Source organism: Taudactylus pleione, unplaced genomic scaffold (assembly GCF_031769625.1).
Source record: "Taudactylus pleione unplaced genomic scaffold, aTauple2 ptg000013l, whole genome shotgun sequence".
Taxonomy (NCBI): domain Eukaryota; kingdom Metazoa; phylum Chordata; class Amphibia; order Anura; family Myobatrachidae; genus Taudactylus; species Taudactylus pleione.
In genome coordinates this window covers 2312993-2340020 of record NW_028284416.1, presented here as the reverse complement: position 1 = coordinate 2340020, position 27028 = coordinate 2312993, and the positions used below count along the sequence as shown (strand labels likewise).

Sequence of the window (27028 nt, the reverse complement as noted above, 5' to 3'; positions counted from 1 at the left end):
CCAAATATTCTCTGTAAAGTGCTGCGGAATATAAATAACTGGTAATAAATAAATTAAATAAAGGGGAGATTTATCAAACCCTTTACTGAGGAGGTATTGCCCGCAGCAACCAATCAGCTTGTAGCTATCATTCCTGGATGGGAAATTATCGATGGTTGGCGCTACCACATGCACAGGGGGTCTGACCGTCTGAGTGCCAGTTACAAAGTATACAGCATGTACAATTCATATGCCTCTGGACACCAATAATTGATCTGCAGTTACCCAAACCCGACCAATCACACATAAGATGGCCGTGCACTAGACCACAGGTTCTCCAACTCGGTCCTCAGGACCCCAAACAGTGCATGTTAACCAGGTCTCCACACTGAATCAAGTGAAATAATTAGCTCCACCTGTGGACCTTTTAAAATGTGTCAGTGAGTAATGAGTACACCTGTGCACCTGCTGGGAGACCTGCAAAACGTGCACTGTGTGGGGTCCTGAGGACCGAGTTTGAGAACCACTGCACTAGACCAACTTTTATCCAACCATCCAACTAGTTGGTTGGTTGGAATGAAAATCTGGTAATGGATGGGCGCAAATGACAATCAACAATTTGCTCCCAAACACAAGGAAACAGACTAAAATGGTTGTTCACACTTGCTGGTTAAATAATCTGATAAAAACAATTTGTCTGAATGACCGTTTTTGTCCATTTTGGGGGGTTTGGGAGCAAATTGCTGATTTTCATTTGCTCCCATACAATACATTACCAGATTTTCATTCCAACCAACCAACTAGTTGCATGGTTGGATGTAAGTTGGTCTAGTAGTGTATGGCCAGCTTCACTTTTATTGTTCATCCAGTTTACAGGGTCCAAGCTGTCTTCTGACTGGTTAAAATTGTCTAATGCAGATTTTTTTTGATTCATTCTTTGTATATACCACAATGGGCCACTAGAGGTCTCTGTTCCTATTAGCAGGACGCTGGCCGCAGCTGCTGAGCTGGTAATGTATTCAGAGGCTACACACAGTCACTCAGGAAAGGTATTTCAATAATAAATGTAGGTGCACAATCTCTACACCGGGAAGTATCGATTATATTGATGTTTGTGTTATATGCTTTTCATTATTTTACAGTGGGACTTTTTAAAACTTTTCCTAGTTAGCTGTGTTGTATTGTGGTAGCCTATAGTAATTATCCATGCCTGCTTGGTTGTAATAAGGGCAGCTGTGTTTACCTGGGAAAAGATTTGTTCATCTTAAGGCCCCCATACATCAGTGATTGCAGCAATCGTGCAATTTGCAATCGATTGTGTATAAAAATCTTTCCCTTTTTCAATCGATTGCAGATTGCAGAATTGCCACAATCGATTTAAAAAGGGAAAGATTTTTATACACAATCGATTGCAAATTGTACGATTGCTGCAATCAATCTCTGATGTATGGGGGCCTTTAGATGCTTCCAGGATGCTGTCATGATGTCCATTCCACTTAGAACACTAAACTAAAGTACATAAGATGTCCAGTTTGCATCTTCACTGTATTCCAAACCTCATATTGTATGGGATCAGTATGATTCAAATCCTGTGTATTCGGGTTCAAATCCTGACGCCGGCAGTGAGGATCCCGATGAGGTAAGTAATTAACTATTTCTAACCCTCTTCCCATAACCCCCCCCCCCCCCCCAGTTAGTGCCTAAACTTAACCTCCCCCTACCCGCAGCCTACACCTAACTATCCCGGGGGGAGTGCCTAACGCTAACCCCCCCTTCCCCTAGCCTAACCTCAACCCCCCCCGGGGGGGGGGGGTGCCTGCCGCTAAGTCCCCCACGGGAGCCCCTAACCTAACCATCCCCCCCTGCGTCCGTCCGGGGCCGCCGCCTGGCTTACCTTCGTTCGCTATGCCGGGCATCGGGCTCCTGGTGTAGGGATAATGATAGGCGTCATGATTTCGACATCTATCATTAGACCCCTGCTGGTATTTAACAGTCGGGAAACCGGTGGTCGGCATTTTGACCGTCTGCTTCCTCACTACATCCCTATTGTATTATCTTCTTGCTATATATATATATATATATATATATATATATATATGTCCACGGAAGCCACCAATCCATAAGTGCAAATAATACATATCAGATTGGCTGAAGTGGTGGCATAGTACACCGTCCCTTACACACATCCGTAATGTTTAGCAAGACTGCAATACCATCGGTAACATGGCGTACCATCGCAGCCTCGCGCACACTAGCACAAGCTCAGGAATTGCTAACCTCATCGTACGCAGTGAGTACACAAGCGGCGTACGGCATCGCAGTGGCTAATTTATGCACTCCCTTGTAGCGGCGTTCGAACGCCCTGGCACGTCTGCGTTTTGCCAACCCCACCCCACCTCACCACCCACAAACGTCACTTCCTGTCAGTCACTCTGCGATGGGTCTGCGTAATCACTGCAAGCGCAAAGCTGATCGCAGTGGCCGGTACATGCACTTTGATGCATGCGCAGAACGTAAGAATCGGCCGATTGCGTGCGTAATCGCGGTTGCGAACAGTAGTTATTCGGGCCCTGACTTTGCCTGTGTGGCATGCGGTGTTCTCTGACAGCCCGCCCCCCTCTTTCTTTTTCTATTTCTTGGGGAGATGTATCTAGCCTTGGAGAGAGATACCGGCCCTAAGCGACCAATCAGCTTCTAACTCTCATTTACCTAGCACGGGTTTTGAAATGACAGAAGCTGATTGGTGGCTTTAGGCAGCTACTCACTTTGGGGCAGTGCTTACCATGGGGGTTGTAGCTGTGCCCTGGGCTGTTCTATTACAGCCTGTTGTTACCATGGATTCCTGTACGCACCCTCCTGAGCTGCGGAAAGTTCTGCCCTTACCACGCCCGCCACAAACACGTTAACTAATAGCTCTGTGTACTTAACCAGGAATCTATAGGATAGCGTGCATTACCTGCAGGTTTACCATGTTAGAAATTTACTTTCAATTGAATAGCCCCGGTGTGTTAAAAACACGAGACAATCTGCCTGTGGTAAGCACTGCTTCTAATAGAATCTGCTCCTCTATCTCTCTCCTGGGGGTACATTTACTAAAGTGAGAGTTTTTAGAAGTGGAGATGTTGCCCATAGTTTCTAGCTATTATATTCTAGAACACAGGTTCTCAAACCCGGTCCTCAGGACCCCCAAACAGTGCATGTTTTCCAGGTCTCCTCACAGAATCACAAGTGAAATCATTAGCTCCACCTGTGGATCTTTTAAAATGTGTCAGTGAGTAATGCATACACCTGTGCTCCTGCTGGGTGACCTAGAAAACGTGACCTGTGTGGGGTCCTGAGGACCGAGTTTGAGAACCTCTGTTCTAGAAGCTGCCAGTTAAATGTTAAGTAGAATCTGATTGGTTGCTATGGGCAACATCTCCACTTCTGAAAACTCTCACTGTAGTAAATTTACCTCCAATACTTGATACATCTCTCTCATATCATCTTTCGGATATGCGGTGTGATACCTCCTCTGATTGCAAGCATACCGGCGTTTATTACCACCATATGCATTAATAATAATTGCGCTTGGGATAGCTCTTCCAATAAGAACTGTACTTTGCAATGTGAGGACATCCGGGTTATGACCCCAGAGTTCTGTTACACATGACCGCAAACGTTTTGCTTTCCAGAGCTTAATACATACTGGCACATCGCAGATATCCACTGCGGACCAATTTAATACATAACCGGGGCTTGTGCTTAGTACATCCCACTATATATATATATATATATATATATATATATATATATATACCCATCACGCCCGCCAGTGATGGTTTCTTTGCCTCTGTGTAGTGTGACCATGCGCCATTCATTTTTTTTGTGTGAGGAGCGATATATGCACAAATTCCCATTTCAAAACACCTTAAAATTGGTTGCTATGGATGCAATAAAAGCCAATGTAGAGAGGCAATGATCTGGATGGAGCAAATGGTGAATTCGCTCTAGGACATATTTCAGGGGGTACACTAATTGCATGAAGGTAATGCTCAATAAATCATCCCCCCCGACTGGGTGCCATAATACATTTAGGTTCCTATTTATTAACGAGTTTTGGGGTCTATTTACTAAGCATTGTTAGGAGACAGCGTGAAAAGTGATAAGGTACCAGCCAATCAGCTCCCAGCTGTCATTTTTCAAACACAGCCTGTGAGATGACAGTTGGGAGCTGATTGGCTGGAGCACCATTATCATACACAGTCAAATTTATCACTCATTTTGGTAATATACTTGTTAATAAATGAGGCCCTTGGTTAGGCCCAGTCAAACCAGCACAGATATTATGGAAAATGTGTCGTAGCTGAGTTATCTCAGTGCTAAGACCCATCCTGTATCGCCGTTTATCGCCGCTAAAACCACGAGCCACTCAGGCACTGAAGATGAGCATAACCATATCTATGGTGTTATGTTTTTGCAATGAGCTGCACAAAACTCGCCTTTCCGTCGCTCAGTAAGTCACCAGAACGCCATGGCGGTGGTGTTACTGTATAATCAGGCACCGCTTTAGAAATCTAAGTTCTCCATGGAATTACTTTTGTTACAAAAACACAGATAATAGGGGTTGTCACTGCTTGATACATTTACAGAAGTGTCCACGTACGTACGTACGTACGTACGTACGTACGTACATACATCTATCCTCCGCGCGCTACAAGTCGCGCCACACATAACACGGGTGCTCAGTGTGACTTGGTAGCACCGAGCGTATTTTCGTGCGTCTTTTTACCTTCAAAGCATCTGCTGATTAAAATGATATGCGGCATGCCTATGTTCTGTGAGCGAGTGCGGCTGTATCTGCATGTGAAATGCTACGTTACATTGTTACAGCCGCTGACACTGTAACGTAGCATTTCACATGCAGATACACCCGCACTCGCTCACAGAACATACTGTAGGTTTGCCGCATATCATTTTAATCAGCAGACGCGGCTTGTGCTATCTAGACGCATTTGAAGGTAAAAAAGACGCACGAAAAGACACTCAGCGCTATCGAGTTACTCCACGACATGGCACGACTAGAAGGGCTGTTTAACGCACAAGGAGGCTAGATCATACTTGCCTACCCTCCCGATTTGGTCTGGAGCCTCCCGAAAATCGGGTGCCGCTCCCGACCTCACGGGATGGCAGGCAAGTCTCCCGGCTGCCGCCGACCCCTCCTGTCCCACCGCCGACCCCTCCTGTCCCACCGCAAGTCTCCCGACAGTGAAGGGGGGCGGTGACACGAATCGCTGTAATATCGGTAGTGTGTAGCGGGGGCGGGGCCAAAGTGGCCCCGCCCTGCCTGAAAAAACTTCTCATCTTGCCGGCCCCACCCCCGTCTGCTGTCCACGCCCCCCCAGTAATGCCGATCTGGCTGCTCCCTCCCGGAAGGGGCAGCCAGATAGTCGGCATGTATGGGCTAGATGTATGTGGACCCATCTGTATCTTGTTTTCTTGTTTTGCAATGACTTTCACACTTTCCACACTAGGTGGCGTAGCTGTGTTACTGCTTTAATGGTGTTATTAGTGGCGATCGCTAGGCTTGTTCAGCCTTTAGATCCATTTTGGCAGAAATATACAGTTCTCATTAAACAGCCCTGAAGCACAGTGTAAATCAATTTGTACTTCGCTGTCGGAGAGATAAATAAGGGCGGCACATTTCCAAGGGCCCTTGGTAGATCCACGCTCGCACCTCACAAAGCCTCAATCAAATCCACATTTAACACAATTTACAAAAAGAGCAAACACCCCTAATTACTGGAAAAAAAAAAACATATTGTAGCGGAACTAAATATTATTTTGATGTGCTTAAGTGGAGGGAGGCCATATTGTCTTGCCCTACCTTCAACGTTGCACCAACTGCAGTTAATAAAAAAAATTGTACACAAGTTGCTTACTGCACAGTGCCATATTTCTTTTCATATTAATAGTTTAAAGCTTTGGTCACTCACTTTGATCGATAATGAAACTGCCGGCTACCATACTTTTACGTTTCAGCAAACTTGTTATGTCCTTAGCAGTTTTATATATCGTACTTAGAAAAAAAAAAAAAAATGTTAATAAACAGCCGCCGAATTGATATGATAGGAGTGCCGTAACAGGGGGGCAGTGTGCCCTGTGTTGGCTCCGCCCCCTTAACCCATGATGTCATGCCTAGGGGGCTCGGCCACCAGCTCTGGGAAGTGGCACACTGCCCGGAGCGTCCTAAGGACACTGCGGACATCTGTTCAGGCTGCAAGGTTTTTTGTAACTGATGTTCCTCTGCCCTCCTTGGCAGAGATACTTCAATGTTAACCCCCCCCACGAAAACGCACAGTGCTTATTTCTGCCTCCTTGTCGGCGCTTTTAGCCTTGCCCTCTTACTTGATTGGCCTGCCTATCAGTAGATGTTTACCTAATGATTTCCTGCCATCGATGTAAAGAGCTGATGGCACCATTGATGGAGACCATTAGTGGTGACCCATTTCTTGGCCGTCCCTACATTGGGGGGGGGGGGAGCAGCGATATGGGTCCATGATGGGCATGGCCAACACAACAAGGCCATGGCTAATGCAGTAGTGCAGTATATATAAATTTTTAGTGTATATGGAATGTAAGACGGCTGTAGAATAATTCGACTTCTACCCATTTTCCACGAAAAACCCAGGTCAGACACCATTTACACAGCACCATCGATCTGGGTTATTCTCAGGTCAGCCCCGTTCACACTGACCCTGGGTCTGCCCTGCTACACTTGTGAGGTCATAAAAAGTGGGAGGTGACTGCTCCACAACCACCAATCAGCTCATTTTAGGCATGACCCAGGTTGTATAACCCGGGTCGCGCCATTTACACTGCACCATTACCCAGGTCCATCCTGGGTCCCGTCCTGCTAGCTACCTGGGCTGGATTCCTTGTTCACTTGACCCGAGTTATTTTTCAGGGAACCTTTTCTACTGAGCCACTACCCGGGAAGACCCAGCAATATCCTGGGTTATTGAAGCAGTGGAAAAAGGGGTATAAATCTACAATTACAGCACACAAACTTCAATCAGCTTTGATGTAATCCTGGATGAGAACTCCCCTCCTAATCCGTTTGGCCATTTACATTTGGTCATCTTGGATAGATTGTCACCCACATGCCAGTATATTGGCAATTCACTTATAATTCCTAGTTCAGTTATCTGATTGCGACATGTGCCCCCATCTTCAGAAGGGACCGGTATGATTTACCGCCGGACGCACGTTCAAATCCCGACGCCGGAAGACCGCCACCAGTGAAGATCCCGACAGCAGCTAAGGTAAGTACAAACTAACCTAACCCCCCTCCATACCCTAAGCATCCCTTAGGAGAGCCTAACCCTAACCCCCTCCCCAAGTGCCTAAGCCTAACCCCCCCTTCCCTGCAGCCTAAACCTAAGTCTCCCGGAAGATGTATTTACGGGGGCCACATTACTGGCTCCTCTTCCTCGCAGATATTGGGAAAATGCCGCAATTTTTCTGATTAGATTTGTCCACCTACCTAGCGTAATACTAGAACTGCGGGGCAGGTATAATGATGGCTCGCTGTATGCGCTAAGGGCCTGATTCAGCACAGATTTCTATTGTGTTCGCAGCTGCGATTACGCACACAGCGAGGCTGCGAAAGTATGCTAATGATTGCTAAAGCTCATCCGCCATAAGGACGCCCACTTCTGCTTTCTCACATCCGTCTTACCTCACAGAGCAGCGAAAACATCAGTAACATCGGACCCTCACGCACAATTACAGCAGGTCAGATCTTACTCAGAAATTGCCAGTCTCCTCACACGCAGTTATGCACGCCAATGCAACGGCGTTCAAATGGAAAGATGCGCCTGCGTTTCTCTGATCCCAAAGTCACCACCCCCAAACGCTGACTGCGTTACTAACGCTGGTATATGCCTAGAAATACGCAAAGGACAGATCTCCCGATAAGAGCTGCCCTTTGGGATAGAGAGACTTCCGGGTTTGTAACCCAGAAGCCCCTGCACATGCGCTGAATGATGAATGCGCCGCAGGGGACACTGGGAGGGATCCGATTGGATCCCTGTTCGTACAGAGGGCCTGATTTAGACCCGCTCACGAGCGCAGAGCACTCGCAAGCGGGTCAATGGTGCCCTAGTGCGCATGCGGAGCTCCGTCATGCGCATGCGCGAGACCCGCATAGCAACGGCCAAGCCGTCATTATGGGTCTCGCACCAAAGGGGGCGTGCTGTCGATGGTGCAATCAATATGATACATATATAGTGCTAATACGACCCTTAATGATGTGACGTCCTGGTTATAGGTCGACGACTTATGTCTCCTTCGTTAAATGAGTCCTTGAAGTCTGCACAGAACTCTTTGGTCGTCAATCTGCGCAGGTGACGGACCCGTTTGGGGGTGGGGCAACGACGACCTCAGTTTCCCAAAACGGAGGTCTGTCGCCACCGTTGGGGGGGTGGAGGGAAGAGGCCAGGATTTCCGTCGCCTGACGAAGATTTCCTTGGCCTCTTTGTTGTATTTGAGGCGGCCGGCTTGTGTGACCCCATGGCTCAATCAGCCACCCGAGGATCACACAGATGATCTGAAGCTGCGTAAATGGACACAGATGGGATCATTAATGCATGAAGGAAGCATGAGGCCTCCTGCTGCATTACCATTATTGCGTGCAGCTTTGCAATTCCGTCCTGAGCTGAGTCACCCCCTTTGTGTATATTTATTTATATGGGTAATTTAATGCCTAGTACACAGTACAGAAATTAGAGCTAACCATAACCCTCCCAATCCTGCGTCCTAACCCTCCACGTTAGTGCCTAAACCTAAGTCTCCCCCCTTCGTGCCTAACCCTCCCCACTTAGGCCCTGATTCAGAGCCGGACTCTCTGATAGAGCGCTCGCTCTGAATCAGGGCCGGCCTTCTTGTTTTTTAGAGCGGCCTCCTGGCCGCTCGCATAGCTGTGGGTGACCACCCACAGCTATAGCGAGCGGCCAGGAAGATGGTCGCGATGGTCAAGACCATCGCAACCATCGGGCTTGCGACGAGACCCTTGTGGTAGGGTCTCGTGGCCGCAAGCCCCAGAGAGATTTCGGCTCTAACAGAGCCGGAATCTCTCCACTTACATCACTTGTGATGTCAGTGGGGCCGGCCCCAATGGTAGGCGTTCTCATGGGAACACCTCCGTTTGGGCAGCCAACCCCCCCCCAGCCCGCCCCCTTTGGTGCAAGACCCGGAGCGACGGATTGCCCGTCGCTATCCGAGTCTCCCGCATGCGCACGATGGAGCCGGCTCCGTCGTGCGCATGCGCTCTGGGCCACCATCGACCCGGTTGCAAGCGCACAGCGCTTGCGACCGGGTCTGAATCAGGCCCTTAGTTCGAATCTGGGAACCTAGGGTGATATATGGGGTTCTACGGGAGCAATACAGGGGCATAGGGTGATGTATAGGAGCCACATGATGTGTGATATACAGAGTCCGGTTTTTATTTTTTGTATAGCGCCTGCACATTCTGCATCGCTTGTATCACATCCTGCGATGTATGCGGCTGCAATGAGGGAAGCGTTCGATGCACAGAGACCTAAGAAGCTGCCGGACATTTTCAAGCCGCTGCTTCTCAGCGGGATTAAACTGGCAATTTAAAGTGGCAAGAATATTAAATGAAATGCAATGGTATGTTTTTTTTATATTATTGTCACTGCTTTGTGACTCTAGGGCTCGATTCGGACCCGCTCGCTGGATGCGTATGCAAATTCGGCTAAGTGACTGCAAGGCGGGCGATCACACGGCAAGGCAAAAGCACGCCCACTATTTTATTTTTATTTTTTATTTATTAAAAGTTTCTTATATAGCGCAGCATATTCCGTTGCGCTTTACAATTGTAAACATTAATAGAACAAAACTGGGTAATAACAGACAGATATATAGGTAGGAAGGCCCTGCTCGCAAGCTTACAATCTATAGGATTGTATACACTATGTCTTGGTGTGCGATCGCTGTGTGTATGCAGATGCCCACCAGCCTGTCTTAAAACGCACACTTGCGCACGTCATCTCCAGGAAGTGTATGCAACCATCGGGTACCATCGGAAGTGAACGCAGCACTTGTGGTTGACCATTCCCTACCGCTAGCACTGCGATCACTTCAGTGTAAAACCAGCCAGGTGACGTGTACTATGACACTGCCTCTTAATTATGCGCACCTCTGAAACGGCGTTGAGACGCTCAGGCACGCCTGCGTTCGCACCTCCCCTCCCCCATTTTTAATGACCAGCCCCTGTCACCACCCACAAACGACTTCTCCTGTCACTCACTCGGCTGTGCAGTCTATGCGCAGTGGGCGTATTCTTCCTGATCGCTCAGACTGGTTCGCGTACGCGCACTGCGATACGCACAATGCAAGCATCGGCAGCCTGCGTGCGAACGCTTCCTAGCGAACGGGTCTGAATCGGACCCCTAGTTCAGAGGGCAGATATCAGGTCACATGGAAATAAGGGTATAATATTGAATATAACTCAGGGAAGACTGTAATTGTTTTGGGACAGGTACCTATGACATGGTGTGTTCTTTATTCATGAGGGTATATTTACAAGGTCAATTTTAATCTATTTAAAATCGATGAAAATTGATTAAAATCGATCAATATCAACATTGTATTTCTGGGGCTAAATCAGACATTTACTAACAAACATTTTTTTTTTTTTTTTAAGTATTAGTAAATGTCTGATTTAGCCCCAGAAACACAACATCGAAGTTAATTGATTTTCATAGATTTTAAATCAATCGAAATCGCTTTAAATCAACCTTTAGTATCCACTAGACGATATGTTCAATGAGCGATATCATCTAGTGTTTCCCCAGCAGTGATGTGCTCAAAGTTGTTAATGACATTGAGCACCCACACTGAATGATATCGTTCAGTGACGGCACCCTCCCTCATCCCTGTACTTGCAGAACCAGACAATATCGTCAGATTGCCCTGCAAATTCGGGCGATGAAAGATGTCGTCCACGACCAACGGGAGCGCACATCACTGGTCGTTGACGGCATATTCACTGAACGATATTGCGGACAATGAACAATAACGATATCGTTATCGATCAAAACATCCAATATATTGTCTATTGGATACGCGGCATACATATACCCCCTAGAACCAATTGCATTCAACTGTCTTTAAGGTGTCAATTTATTGCACCACGAAAAGCCGCGACTGGTGAAAATGTTTTTTTTTTTTGTTTTTTTTTACAGAATTGGGTCTTTTTGCTATTAATTAAGGGCTGCTGTCGGCGCCTACGTGGTGGCGATAGATATCAGTGATTGAACAAGGGCAGCATCGATCCTCCGGTCACTGTCGCCATCTTGGGAGGGAGACCGCGAGGAGCGATTTACGGTAGGAAGGAAATTGTTCTTGTGCTGAAATCGCTTTTCTTATTTTTTTTTAAGTCAAGTTTTTGTGTTTTTCTTCCCCACCAATTTATACATTTCTGGCTTCCGGCGCGGCGCGTGTCTGTGACTCGGCAAGGATGGGTTACGCATCTGCAGAATGGACCTTGGCCAGTATTACCAGGGAGCAGAACATCGCTCTGCTGACCTTGGCCAGTATTACCAGGGAGCAGAACATCGCTCTGCTGACCTTGGCCAGTATTACCAGGGAACAGAACATCGCTCCGCTGACCTTGGCCTTTTATTTTTAATGATAATTCAGCCCATAAATGGTTAGAAAATCTTTCTTTTTGAGCCGTGTTGCTAAATAGAGCTGAGCCTTCTATGTGCATATGTATTTGCAATTATGTACAGAGCGACGTACTACTAAATACTCCTATTTAAATAAACGTATATTTATATGTGTACATTCGTTCTTTTCCCTGCCTGAGGGAACTGAACTTGCATCTCTTTGTCAGACAAAGAGTTCGCATAGGATATTAATGATCCCTATATGTGCATTTTCCTGCATTTATTAGTTGTCAATAAAGGCCTAGGTGAGAAGATAATCCCCCGCACCTCCTGTGTCCCCCCCTGAGTGGGCCGCGCATGATGATGAAGCCTTTTGTGAGCTGTACAACATGGCTCTGTCTTCCGTGGACCCCACTGTGTTTGAAGTTGGGCCTATGACAAACGCATTGTACTATTCAGGTGCCCCGAGGGGAGTTTGTCTTTGTTCTCTAGAGGAACACACAAAGACAGCCTTCACATGTGACTAAAAGTAGCCCCGAGTCTTGGATTTCTCCGCAGAAGACTGGTCCGACCGGTTTATCCAGGGATCGTATTCCTGAGTGGATTGTAGATTCACAACTCGTAGCCCCGGGGGTTGTTGTATGAGGAAGGCAACACCTTAAAGTGACAGCTGCAGCAGCTTGGCACGCCGGAGGAATGCATCTGTGACATGTTGAAGGGCTGCGAGGACTTGTCCGTGAAGGTGGGGTTAGTCGCTGTTACATATTACACGCCTTCCAGTCTCAAAACACACAATCTTCTCCTATTAGGGATATCTCATAATTACACCTCATGAAACATAAATATCACCTTCATCTGCTGACGGATTTACTGAGCACATCCTAAAGGATGGAAGTCTCATTGTATGAGACGAGGAGAGGGACCGTATCGTAGCGCACCCAGCATTCTAGACAGCGTAGGTGGGCGGCGCTATTGCCCCATATCAGGCTGGCAAGAAGTGTAGGAGAATCGGGCAGGGGGGGCCGGAGAGAGTTCACATTGCTGCCCACATATGCCACCTTTTGCCCTGCACAGTCCACTGCCACTGGCCCCCTATACTAAGGTTTGAAATGGAAGACTGCCTCATTTGCCCGTCCCCCATTCCTTCCTGCCTCGCTCAGGAGCTGCCCAGCAGCTGAGCCCCTTATTTGCGTCTGGTGCCTTCGTCCCATTGGTGCGTGTGCGTGTTTTTTTATTTTAGAACATTAATTAAGAAATGGTGCCCTAGTGGTTAGCATTACTGCCACACAGCACTGAGGTCATGAGTTCAAGAACCCTCCAGTGCCTTTTCTATGTGGAGTTTGTATGTTCTCCACACCTTTCCAGTGGTTTCCACCTGGTGCTCCAGGTTACTCCCACATTCCAAAAATATATGGGTGGGTTAATTGGACTGTGACAAAATGAATCATCGTGTGTGTTTGTGTGTGTTTGTGTACGTACGCTTATATGTTAGGGAATTTAGACTGATGGCTCCAATGTTGCAGGGACTGATATGAATGACATATATACTCTGTACAGCGCTGGGTAAAATAGTGGCGCTATATAAATAACTGATAATAATAAATAATTCAACAAATGAATAAAATAGCAAATCTACCTCCTGGTGACAGGTCCGTGACACAGCAGTGACGGGCAACAGACTACACAAGGGCTGCATGCGTCCTGCCGGCCTTTACCCTCGGCCCCTGCCCCATCCTGCTTTTTGACTGATTGTTCCTTTTCTCTACTTTATGTCCCATCTGTGGCCCCATCTCTATTCTCTGCATACTGCCTCACCGTACCTCATCTGTGGCCCCAGCTCTTATTCTCTGCATATTGCCTCACTGTACCTCATCTGTGGCCCCAGCTCTTATTCTCTGCATATTGCCTCACTGTACCTCATCTGTGGCCCCAGCTCTTATTCTCTGCATACTGCCTCACCGTACCTCATCTGTGGCCCCAGCCCTTATTCTCTGCATATTGCCCCATGGTACCTCATCTGTAGCCCCAGCTTTTATTTTCTGCATACTGCTTCACTGTACCTCATCTGTGGCTCCAGCTCTTATTCTCTGCATACTGCCCCATCTTTACCTCATCTGTGGCCCCAGCTCTTATTCTCTGCATACTGCCTCACCGTACCTCATCTGTGGCCCCAGCCCTTATTCTCTGCATATTGCCCCATGGTACCTCATCTGTAGCCCCAGCTTTTATTCTCTGCATACTGCCTCACCTTACCTCATCTGTGGCCCCAGCTCTTATTCTCTGCATGCTGACCCATCTTACCTCATCTGTGGCCCCAGCTCTTATTCTCTGCATGCTGCCCCATCTTACCTCATCTGTGGCCCCAGCTCTTATTCTCTGCATACTGCCTCACCGTACCTCATGTGTGGCCCCAGCTCTTATTCTCTGCATACTGCCTCACCGTACCTCATCTGTGGCCCCAGCTTTTATTCTCTGCATACTGCCCCACCGTACCTCATCTGTGGCCCTAGCTCTTATTCTCTGCATACTGCCTCACCGTACCTCATCTGTGGTCCCAGCTTCTATTCTCTGCATACTGCCTCACCGTACCTCATCTGTGGCCCCAGCTCTTATTCTCTGCATACTGCCTCACCGTACCTCATCTGTGGCCCCAGCTCTTATTCTCTGCATACTGCCCCACCGTACCTCATCTGTGGCCTCAGCTTCTGTTCTCTGCCTACTGCCCTACCGTACCTCATCTGTGGCCCCATCTCTATTCTCTGCATACTGCCCCACCGTACCTCATCTGTGGCCCCAGCTTCTATTCTCTGCATACTGCCCCACCGTACCTCATCTGTGGCCCAGCTTCTATTCTCTGCATACTGCCCCATCTTATCTCATCTGTAGCCCCAGCTCTTATCCTCTGCATACTGCCCCACCGTACCTCATCTGTGGCCCCATCTCTATTCTCTGCATACTGCCCCACCGTACCTCATCTGTGGTCCCAGCTCTTATCCTCTGCATATTGAGCTTCATCTGTGGCCCCAGCTCTTATTAAATATGGAAACTGAGGGGAGCTTTAGGGCAAGTGGGAAATACGAGAGACATATGGGCTGTAAATTGCATGTGGGGTAATTGAGGTAAGTAGGGTTTGTGAGGGGTCTGAGGGGAGTTTTGCGGTGACAGGGGGCTGAGAGCATGTGTGGAAATCTTCCGTGTCACACAAAGTATCTAAGAACAAATTAGGTGGCTATTTATTAAACACTTACTGTACATACATGAGGAGATAGCAAACAATTACATATGTAACTGGGTACATGGTAATAATGAGCCTGAGAATCCCCTTCGCCCCTGCAGTCAGTAGGTACCAGCTTGGCAGTTACCGTCTTCAGGGAATGAAAATACAATGCCACTTAAAATCTGTGCTCATATTTCTTGTGGGTGGGTGTAGGAAGATCTGTGGTTTGGTCTGTGAATAGGATGTATTCAAATGAAAGTAAATCAGGGCTTTGTGTTTATACAATCTGTCTCTCATGTCTTCTCTTCTCAAGGCAAAATCTGGAGCTTCAGTCATCCCTGGGAGCACAAAATGGCCGCCCCATCACTAACTGGTCTATTTATTAAGATCTGGCGATAAAACTGATCTTTTACCATCGCTTAACGCAGTGATGGGAAAACTGGCCTTGCATAGAAAAGGCGCCCGATGGAGATCATGGAGGTATCCGGCGTTTCCTACTGCGCATGACTAAAAAAATCTCAGCGCATGCCAAGTAGTATATACTGTCCTAGCAAATAACAGTGCAAAGACAGCCTGTGACCGCCACTGCCTACCGGGTATATATATGATAATACATACCAGCAGAAAACATTGCGATAAACAATTAAATCATCACATAACAGCGCGATACACATCGCATTAAGAATGTGAGCCAGTGGTGGGCCCTGGTGCAAGAATATGCTTTGGACCCTCCCCCCGTGTGTGTATCCTGATGAAGGGGATGTAACCCCGAAATGTTGAAAATAAAACACGTTTGTTCACGGAGGTAGAAGTCTCTGGAGTGCCGCCTATATATACACATAATTACATTATATCCACATAGAATACGGCAAATAAGTCGGATGTAAATTAAATACATTAAAAAAGTATAATTTACATAAAATACATTGAAATAACCACATAAAGTACCCCCATTACACTTGTGCAGTTCAGATGGGAAAGACTTCACCTGAGCCTCTCAGTCCCTAACCCAGCCCCTGAGCATCTCAGTCCCTAACCCAGCCCCTGCGCCTCTCAGTCCCTAACCCAGCCCCTGCGTCTCTCAGTCCCTAACCCAGCCCCTGCGTCTCTCAGTCCCTAACCCAGCCCCTGCGTCTCTCAGTCCCTAACCCAGCCCCTGCGTCTCTCAGTCCCTAACCCAGCCCCTGCATCTCTCAGTCCCTAATCCAGCCCCTGCAGTCCCTAACCCAGCCCCTGCGTCTCTCAGTCCCTAACCCAGCCTCACTGTACCTCATCTCTGGCCCCAGCTCTTATTCTCTGCCTACTGCCCCACCGTACCTCATCTGTGGCCCCAGCTCTTATTCTCTGCCTACTGCCCCACCGTACCTCATCTGTGGCCCCAGCTTTTATTCTCTGCATACTGCCTCACCGTACCTCATCTGTGGCCCCAGCCCTTATTCTCTGCATATTGCCCCATCTTACCTCATCTGTAGTCCCAGCTTTTATTCTCTGCATACTGCCTCACCTTACCTCATCTGTGGCCCCAGCTCTTATTCTCTGCATACTGCCCCACCGTACCTCATCTGTGGCCCCAACTCTTATTCTCTGCATGCTGCCCCATCTTACCTCATCTGTGGCCCCAGCCCTTATTCTCTGCATACTGCCTCACCGTACCTCATCTGTGGCCCCAGCTCTTATTCTCTGCATACTGCCTCACCGTACCTCATGTGTGGCCCCAGCTCTTATTCTCTGCCTACTGCCTCACCGTACCTCATCTGTGGCCCCAGCTCTTATTCTCTGCATACTGCCTCACCGTACCTCATCTGTGGCCCCAGCTTTTATTCTCTGCATACTGCCCCACCGTACCTCATCTGTGGCCCTAGCTCTTATTCTCTGCATACTGCCTCACCGTACCTCATCTGTGGTCCCAGCTTCTATTCTCTGCATACTGCCTCACCGTACCTCATCTGTGGCCCCAGCTCTTATTCTCTGCATACTGCCTCACTGTACCTCATCTGTGGCCCCAGCTCTTATTCTCTGCATACTGCCCCACCGTACCTCATCTGTGGCCTCAGCTTCTGTTCTCTGCCTACTGCCCCACCGTACCTCATCTGTGGCCCCAGCTTCTATTCTCTGCCTACTGCCCCACCTTACCTCATCTGTGGCCCCAGCTCTTATTCTCTGCATACTGCCCCACCGTACCTCATCTGTGGCCCCAGCTTCTATTCTCTGCAGTCCCTAACCCAGCCCCTGCGTCTCTCAGTCCCTAACCCAGCGTCTCTCAATCCCTAACCCAGCCCCTGCGTCTCTCAGTCCCTAACCCAGCCCCTGCAGTCCCTAACCCAGCCCCTGCGTCTCTCTGTCCCTAACCCTGCCCCTGCGTCTCTCATGTGTACAATAATACATCCTGCCCTTAAGGTACCCATATACGGGGCGATTTGTATCCAATCCGATCTCGCATACGATTCCCTTGAAAATTCTTCCTTTCTGGGGGTCGATGGTGCCGAATTGCGCATGCGCACGACGGAGGGAGCTCCGTCGTGCGCATGCGCGAGACCCAAATAACGACGGCCAAGCCGTCATTATGGGTCTCGCACCAAAGGGGGCGTGCTGTCGATGGTGAGTGACAGCACGCCCCCTTTGGTGGGCGTGCCGGGGGCGTGGCTGCCAGACGGAGGCGTTCCCATGGGAACGCCTACTGTCTGAAGCCGGCCCCACTGACATCAGTAGTGATGTCAGTGGGAGTGATTTTGGCTCTGATAGAGCCAAAATCACTCCTGGGCTTGCGGTCACCGAGACCCTACCGCAGGGTCTCGTCGCAAGCCCGATGGTCGCGATGGTCTTGACCATCGCGACCATCATCATGGACGCTCGCTATAGCTGTGGGTGGTAACCCACAGCTATGCGAGCGTCCATGAGGCCGCTCCAAGTTGAGGGAGGAGGGCCCTGATTCAGAGCGAGCGCTCTGGTCAGAGCGTCCGGCTCTGAATCAGGCCCTCTGTACGATTTGTAGAAATGGTGCGATTCTACAAACGAAAATATGATCCGATGTATTAAGATCTGTCACATCGTACTGATCTGCCGAAATCCTTCTGCAAAACCATCTGATCTACGATGCCGATACACAACTGCGGGGATGCGCATTGGCATCGTAATCGTCTAGAAAATGCCTTTTTTTTTTTACACGATTGGTCGTTACGATCAGTCGAAAACAGCCATATCATGTGAAAAATCGCCCTTTGTATGGGGGCTTTAAGTCATTCATATCAGTCCCTGCCCCAGTGGAGCTTACAAACTATGGGTCTGATTCAGACCCGTTCGCTAGATGCAGCCGCTCGCTCCCTGCGTATGCAAATTCAGCTAAGTGACGTCAACACAGGCGATCGCACGGCAAAGCATAACCACGGCCACTATGTCTTGGCGAGCTATCACTTTGTGTATGCAGACGCCCATTAGCGTACGGTGAGACGCCCACTAGCGCACGTCATCTCCCGGAAGTGTATTAAAACATTGGTACGTCGAGGACTATCGGAAACGATAGCAGCGCTTGTGGTTGCCTCTACCCTACTGCAAGCAATGCGAGGATTTCAGTGTAAAAAAAAGGCTGTTGACGTGTCCTATGACGCTGCCTGTTAATTATGCACGCCTCTGAAACGGCGTTGAGACACTCCGGCACGCCTGCGTTCGCACTTTCACTCCCCCGTTTTCACTGGACTGCCCCTGTTACCACCCACAAACGGCCTCTCCTGTCACTCATTACACTGGGTTGTCTTTGCAGGGCGAGTGAGCGGGTCCCGATCGCTATGAATAGTTCGCGCACTGCGATGCATGCGCAGATTAGCGTACATCGGCAGCAGCGTGCAGACGCTTGCTAGCGACCGGGTCTGAATCAGGCCCTATATTCCTTATCACATGTACACACATATAGAATCCAATTAACCTACCAGTATAATTTTGACAGATGGGATGAAAACGGGTGTTTTACGCCCTTTCATAAATAGAGCCCGATGTGAGGAAATCGCAGCTCACTGTAGTTAGCAAATGGTTCAACCACATGAATGCAAATAAAGTAACAAGAGCGATTATATAACCACAGCATAATTCCTCTCTTAGTAGGTGAGAAAATAATCCCGTCCCTGTCACTTACCAAACGGATGATAAATTTAAGTTAAGGACCAGATTATGGAAAGTAATATTGTTATAAGCGATTGATAGTGGCCACATTGTATTATATGTCATAGCAGAGTTGGGGGTCCGTCACGCAACTTATTGGCCCCCAGATAATGAAGAATAACCACAGGGTCTGTGTAATTTATCTCCGCAGGATCTCCTGAATAGCCTTGTGCAGAAGTTCCCAATATCCGCCATTACTGTCCAGGTTTTAAGAATATCCATGCTTGAACACAGGTGACTTAGGCCCTCATTCAGAGCCACTCGCTAGCGGCAGTACGCTCGTTCCGAGCGATGTTCGCACATCTGCGCATGCGTACGGTTTTTAGTACGCATGCGCGAACCAGTCAGTGCGGCCGAAAAACATTTGTACGCAATATAGCGAATGCCTGCTATTTTGAGTGACAGAATGAGGCGTATGTGGGTGGTAACAGGGGAAGGTGCTTGAAAACGGGGAGTGGAGATCCGTTCGCAGGCGTGCTTAAAGGTCAAAACGGGCGTTTTATGGGTGTGCATAATTAATATAGCAGCGTCAATGACCACGTCACTTGGTTTTTTTTAACTCAGAACTGCTCGCAAAATAGCGGTTGAAAAAACCAACCACAAGAATAGCGAGCAGTTCATATCCTGTTCGATGTACTCGATTAATCTAATAAATAGCGGACATGACGTATTGGTGCGTGCGGCCAGGGGGGCGTTTTTATCAAATAAACGAGCGTATGTTTTGCTCGCTCGTTCAGACTTAGAGGTGTGAACAGACTGCAATGTGCGAACGGATCATTTGCATAGCCACCCCTTGTTTTTGAACGAACGAACGCAAATAGCGAACGGCTCTGAATGAGGGCCTTAATTAGTACCTCAGTCAATTTGATTTACCCAACTGGACTCAAGCACCGATATCCTTTAAAACCTGGACTGTAATGGCGGAGTTTAGGAACCTCTGGCCTTGTGTGATATAGGAGGGTGTAAGTGTCCTGTAATGATTGTTCTTTTCTTGTGCAGAAGGGGGCAATCTCTGGTGCTCCAGTCTGCTGTGGAACTACAAATGCCATAATGCCTAAACCTAATCTAGTAGGTGTCGCTGTAAGGTTGTGTTTGTATACCCGATCTCAGTGAACATGCATCTATAAACAGACATTATATACCTGATTTATTACTATTATTGAATTTATTTAATGAAAGTATGTATATAGAGAACACATTCTGCAGAGCTGTACAGAGAATGTTTTGTCATTCACTTCATTCCCTGCCCCAGTGGATTTTACAACCTATATTCCCTGCAAGATGGACACACTAGGGTTAATTTTGTCACGAGTCAATTAATCTCCCCCGTACTGTATGTTTTTGGAGTGGCGGGAAACCGGAGCATCTACAGCACAGGTTCTCAAAGTCGGTCCTCGGGACCCCAAACGGTGCATGTTTTCCAGGTCTCCTCACAGAATCGCAAGTGAAATAATTAGCCCCACCTGTGAATCTTTAAATGTGTCAGTGAGTAATGAGTGACCTGTGCGGGGTCCTGATGACCGAGTTTGAGAACCACTGATCTAGAGGAAACCCTTTTAAACACGAGGAGAATGTGTAAACTCCACACAGTTAGACCTTTGGGGGGAATTGAACCCGAGACCTCAGTGCTATGAGGCAGTAATCCTGACCATTGCACCAACCGTGCTGCCTACACGGTTGGTTCGCTAGGTGAAACATTCAGGGTTTTAAGGGACATTACATGTAAACAGTATGAAGAGCATATTTTATAGTATGTTGAAGTGAGTAATACAAGGGTCTTTATATCTCTGAGAGACTGTTTTCTCAAGTATTACTTGCTGCGCCCGGTATTCTACCATTTGCAGGTGATACTCTGGATATTAAATATCACTTTTCCATTAGGATCTAAAAAAATAAAAATTTTACTTACAGTAATGTAATCTTGGCTTAGCAACCCACATGGCAGATCCTAACTATAGTACAGAAAGGAAATGTAGAGGGAACGCAAAATGAGGCTGGGGGAGATGTACTAAAGCTGGGTACACACTGAACGATGTGTGTACCCAGCGATATTGCCTGTGCCGGCATGGGTAAGTGCATACACACTTGACGATGCACCTTAAGCTTTGGAGAGTGATAAAGTACCATCCGATCAGCTCCTAACTGCCATGATACAGGCTGTGTTTGAAAAATGACAGGAGCGGATTGGTTTGTGTTTTATCTCTCTTCACTTTAACACTCTCTCTGGCTTGGTACATCTGCCTGATAATATATTATACTAAACGCTACAATAAAATACCTATCAGTAGGGGGTATGTTCCCTTTAAAGGCTCACGTAACCTTAATTACAACTTGTCATATATCATAGATCCCAAGATTTAGGGTCTTGGCCAGACCAAGTCATGCAGGCAGCACGGTTGGTGTAATGGTTAGCATTACTGCCCCACAGCACTGAGGTTTTGGGTTCCCACCAAGGCTATTTCTGTGTGGAGTTAGTATGTTCTTCCTCCCACATTCCAAAACCATACTGGCAGGTTAATTGATTTTGACAAAATGTAATTTTAATATGTGTGCCTATGTGATAGTGAATATAGGCCCTCATTCAGAGCCGCACGGTCTGAATGAGGGCCGGCCTCCATGAAAAAGGAGCGTCCTCCTGGACGCTCGTATAGCTGTGGGTGACCACCCACAGGCTATACGAGCGTGCAGTTTGATGGCCGCGATGGTCTTGACCATCGAAACTGCGAGCCGGAGCCTGCGGTTGAGGTTTTCAACCGCAAGCTCCGGAGTGATTTTGGCTCTATCAGAGCCAAAATCACTCCCACTGACATCACTAGTGATGTCAGTGGGCCGGCTTTTGATGGGAGGCGTTCCCGTGGGAACGCCCCCGTCAGGGAGGCACGCCTACCAAAGGGGGCGTGCTGTCAATCAACATTGACAGCACGCCCCCTTTGATCGGACACAACGAGCGAAGGACTTTCCTTCGCTCGTCGCGTCTGGCGCATGCGCACGACGGAGCTCCCTCCGTCGTGCGCATGCTCAGTCCAGAACATCGACCCACTTGCGAGCGGACAGCCGCTCGCAAGTGGGTCTGAATCAGGCCCATAGATTGTAAGCTCCGTTGGCGCAGGGACTGATGTGACTAAATATTCTCTGTACTAGTGCTTCGGAAATATGACTGTGCGCGCTAATTAATCTTATTACTAGCTCTTTTATAGAAGCCTACTCTTTAAAAAAATAAAAATAAATAAAAAATAATTCTCTCAAAGTTCATGTGATCCCTTGGTAACTTTTAAGCTCGTATCGGTCTCTTGATATGGAAAAAGATTGAGGTGCGTAAGACAAGCTGGTTTTATTAAGACATTTGTATACAATTATCCAATATACCAACAAAATACGTAAACAAGATAACGTCCACTTCCCCATAGAGTTAACTTGTACCCAGATTCTTCAGGCATCCAAACAGGAAAATATCAATAAATATATATTAGAGTGAAAAAAAAAGTCTGTAGGCTCCAGTCTCTCAGCAGCGTCAAGGCTTTGTCAGAGCTAATGTTGGGCTGTGCTTTCTGGGGAAGAGGCTGAATCTGCTGCTGCTCGGATCAAGAGCCACCTGGAGCCAAGGGCTTTGGAGAAATGTTCTTCTACGGAACTGTGGGCAGACTGCTGTGATGGGGGACAGTGGATGCTTGGCTGGGGGCTGTAAGATTTGAGGCTCCTTTGGAAATGTTCCTCTACATCAGAACAGGTTCTTGGCGACCCTAAAAGTAAAAGAAAACTGATATTAAAACACTGAGCTGGTCAACGGTGTCTCAAGAAGTGGTCATCATCTCTAGTGGTCCAGCAACCACTCCTGTCGCACTATTTTAAGGACACAGAACTAGGACATAACCATTGAGATATCACACGTTAATAATAGTAATGACTTACGTTGGACTTCAGAGTGCCGCAGAAGATTGGTTGTCTCTGTGGTTGGGTGGGTTGTTGCTTTAGGTCTGGGTATGCATTTAATGACAGAAGGTCTCATCTGAAATTGGAGAAGATAAGGAGGGGGGGGGTCAGGCTGGATGACAATGGTGCATGGAAACCTGGTGCCCACAGATTTGGTCAAGTGAACGTAAAGATGGAGCAAAATTAAAACAGACATGGGAGGAACATGAGGCTGTAGACCATTCGTGGTTAGGCAGTAGATGGTCTAGAACCCACCTGTTGAAGCATTGCTGATGATACTGGTGGAGGTCTACATGTCTTCTCCAATCTCTTCACCAAAGCCAGTGGCTGATCTTCATTCTGCTGCGCCTCGTTTCTTTCCAAGGGTTTCCGTTCAGGCATCAGCCTCTTCAGAACATGTTCCAAAGTTATATGAGGACCAAAGGCAGTAGGACTGCTGCCCCCCGTTCGGGTCGCGCACTTCAGGTTTATTGGGGACGTGGTTGTCTTTTCCCTGTAACAAAACAATGAACTGCTTAACTGACATGTCCACAATGTAAGTTTGCATAAGAAGACAAAATACTGGTGTCTGTGGCTCACTGGAGCAAGATCCTGCTACAAATTATTTTCAGGAACAGAATGAATGTAGAGTTAAAATATATCAAACAAAAGAAGGGGGAGATTCCGCACAGAACCACATATGGATAAATATTTATTTATATAAACCAACCATCCAACATCTCTCAAACATCATAGTAAAGGTGCCTACACACTTAGCGATATTTTACACGATTTGCCCGATTCCGACGCATAGTGATGACAAATCGTGTAAAATAAGCCCAAATCATGAGTGTCCTCTCACGATCACGATGTGCGTACCCACTGGTCGTACATTGCATCTTCAGATCTGCCCATCTCAGTCACAATGCACTGGAACAGTTAGGAGGCACGATAGATCGTTTGTCAAATTGGACAGTTTTTAACACCAAATCATGCCCACGACTGCTGGGGAGAGTTCAAGGGGAAATCGGACACAATGTCGGATCGTGAGCACATTGCCAAGTGTGTAGGAACCTTTTGTGGTGTTGGTGGTGCTTCCAAAGCCTACACAGTGACCCATCACAACACAAAGAAAAAAGAAAAGGCTATTTGCTGTGTGCCCCAGGAAATAGCCTCTATTTTTTCTGTGTGTTGTGAGGAGATACAATATATACAGGCAGCAAATTTAGGTCATAAAGCTGTGCTCAAGCAGGGTTCATGCAGGATAGCATTGTACACACTACAACAAGGCTTACCTCCTCTGGAAGCTGGAAGGGCAACATCTCTTTGGAGAGGGCACTGGCTCCGGGCTTAGCTTACGCTTAATGGGGTACACTGGTATTCCGTGGTTTGTCATCGGCCGCAGCCTGTCCGCATTACGTGCGCTGTGCTGCCCTGTAATAAAATATAGATTATTATGCAATATATACAAACTATACACTGCAGATAGTTATATGATGCGGTCTGATGTACTAAAATCTGCTATCACACCATGGCAAATCTTTTTTGGGGGGGGTCTGCCCTCCTCCCACCCCTACCATAATCTATTGAGGCTTACATAATTCATATTCAAGATTGCAATAAATCGAGAGCTATGGGCACCAAAAACAGCGGATAGACCGATATATTTGTGTATATGTGTGTTAATAACTTTCACTATAGCTGTGTACAATAGGGTTCATCCATTAGAGAGGCTTTACTTTAGTTTTGCTAAATAAATATGCAAAGAATGCTAGGTTATCCCTAGGGTAGCCTCTAATACAGAGCTACAGGGACACAACCTATAACCACATAAACCTCCTCCTTTAAATAGTTCCATCTAGATGCAGCAACAATCACTAATAGCACTTACCTTCCAGAATGTATACTTTAAATCCACTGGATATCCCCATAGTGTACTGTAGGCTGGACACTGCCATAATTGCTCTGTCTGTGATGAGAGTTATTCCTCATAGTGCTGCACTGATTCTGGTTATATATTTACCTGGCTGGGAGAGCAGCCAATGAGAAGTGAGCCCATGCCTGGCTCCTCCCCCCTCCTCACCTGGCTGATCACCTTTCAGTGAATTCCTTAATCCCCCCCAGCATCTCCTTACCTGTGTTGTCATCACCTACTGTGAGTGTTCTTTGTATATCCCTCGCTGCACATTCACAGGGGAATTGCACAGGAGACTTGTCCTATGGTTTGTGAGATAACATAACGCAATAAAGTAACTTATAATGTAGCAAAGTATTGCAAATGAGCTTTAAGTTTGCCAAGCCTTGAAAATATTTACAATTTCATATAAAATCCATACATACATGTCCATCTTTTTTTCCTCTGACGTTTGTTATTTATGTCGATATCACGCTTATCAGTAAAGGATATTAGCATGTACAGGGTACAGCAGGCATGGGGTTGAAAATAAATGGCTTACAGCCCCCTTGGGATATTACTCCTCTGTTCAAAGGTAAGTATTGTCCGGCTGCGCACGTTACTGTTTAATATGGCTGGCAATCTTCCCTCCTTTTTTCTGCACACCTCTACGGGTTGTGAGGTAGAATGTGAGAAGATGTTGGTCGCGGAGCGCCTTAGTCCAGCCGTTCCAGCTGCTCTCCGCGCACAATGCTTAGAACTCATTCCGACCCGCTTGCTAGATGCGTTCGCTCGCACCCAGCGTATGGAAATCCTGCGCACACCCAGCAAGGCAGGCGATCGCACGGCAAGGCATTAGCACGCCCACTATGTCTTGGTGTGCGATCACTTTGTGTATGAAGACGCCCACCAGCCATTCATAATGCGCCCACTTGTGCACATCATCGACTGGAAGTGCATGAAACCATTGGTACATCGAGCACCATCAGATGCGATCGCAGCGCTTGAGGTTGACTATACCCTGCCTCATGCACTGCGATCACTTCAGTGTGAAATTCAACCAGGTGACGAGTACAATGACGCTGTCTGTTAATTATGCACGCCTCTGAAACGGCGTTAAGACGGTCAGGCACGCCTGCGTTCGCACCTCCGCTCCCCCGTTTCTAGTGGCCTGCCCCTGTTACCACCCACAAACGGCTTCTCCTGTCACTCACTCTGCTGGGCTGTCTATGCGCAGCGATCGACCGCTTCCCGATCTCTCGCAGTGGTGCACGCACGCGCATTGCGATACGTACGCATGCGTAGAAAGCAACAATCGGCCAGCTACGAGCAAACACATCCTTGCGAGCGGGTCTGAATCAGGTCCTGAATTCCCCACTTAAGGTTATATTTACTAAAGGTCGATTTTGAGCGATTTAAAATTGATGAAAATCGATCAACATCGATTGTTGTGTTTCTGGGGCTAAATCACACATTTACGAACGGACAATTTTTGGTTTGGTTTTTAAAGTATTAGTAAATGTGTGATTTAGGGCGGGATGTACAAAGGGCACAAATGTGGCCAAATCCCCGAAAAATGCAGTTTTCAGGGGTTTAACTGCATTTCTCATATGTACTGCGCTCTGCAATGCATCGCATTCTACCTGGTGGCCTTTAGATGGCTTTACCCAGAAGATGCCTATGGGCTTTTTCCTCGTCCTGCAGTGATAGGGATCATTTCGGATCCCTACCAGTGTGCCTTACGGCACGCTTCATCCTGCGCATGTGGAGCAGGACGCCAAAGGGACTTACGGATGTAATACGGGTCATACGGAAGAGATGTCCTTCGCGATTTTCTAGGTACATAACCGCCATAATATGGCCGGTATGTACCCGATAATGGGCAGTATGTACGGCATCGCGAATGCAATGCTTAGTACATCCCGCCCTTAGCCCCAGAAACACAACATCGATGTTGATCGATTTTCATCTATTTGTAATTGATCAAAATCGATTAAATTGACCTTTAGTAAATATATACCTTAAGGCGCATAGCCACTACACGATATAAATGAATGATGCGCGCTGCCGCTGGTCGTTGTCGGCATCTCTTATTGCCTGAACCTACTGTCCAAACTGACGATTTCGTCAGGTTGTGCATGTTTGGGGATGAGGGAGGGTGTCTGCACTGACTGACATATTGTTCAGTGTGGGCACAATATT

The 27028-nt window shown here is 47.5% G+C and overlaps 2 protein-coding genes across 3 annotated transcripts in view; one reads left to right on the top strand and one right to left on the bottom strand.

The window, feature by feature from the left end:
* The first annotated feature begins 978 nt into the window (after positions 1-978).
* Positions 979-27028, top strand: part of SYN1 (synapsin I) — a 156548-nt gene continuing 130498 nt past the window's right edge. Inside the window, exon 1 of one of the 2 annotated variants that reach the window (XM_088469980.1) lies at positions 979-1045. In XM_088469980.1, coding sequence (XP_088326106.1) covers positions 1044-1045 — 2 coding nt within the window. In that variant the 5' untranslated portion in view covers positions 979-1043. Of the gene's footprint in view, positions 1046-1598; positions 1619-27028 lie in introns of those variants that run through there. The other variant, XM_088469971.1, reaches the window with a different exon arrangement.
* LOC148542293 (uncharacterized) lies at positions 22340-24911 on the bottom strand. Its single transcript, XM_088469056.1, has 5 exons — positions 24824-24911; positions 24228-24366; positions 23209-23446; positions 22933-23029; positions 22340-22763 (listed from the first exon to the last, which is right to left on the bottom strand). The coding sequence occupies exons 1-5, from the start codon at positions 24888-24890 to the stop codon at positions 22552-22554; spliced, it is 753 nt and encodes a 250-aa protein (XP_088325182.1). The 5' UTR covers positions 24891-24911; the 3' UTR covers positions 22340-22551.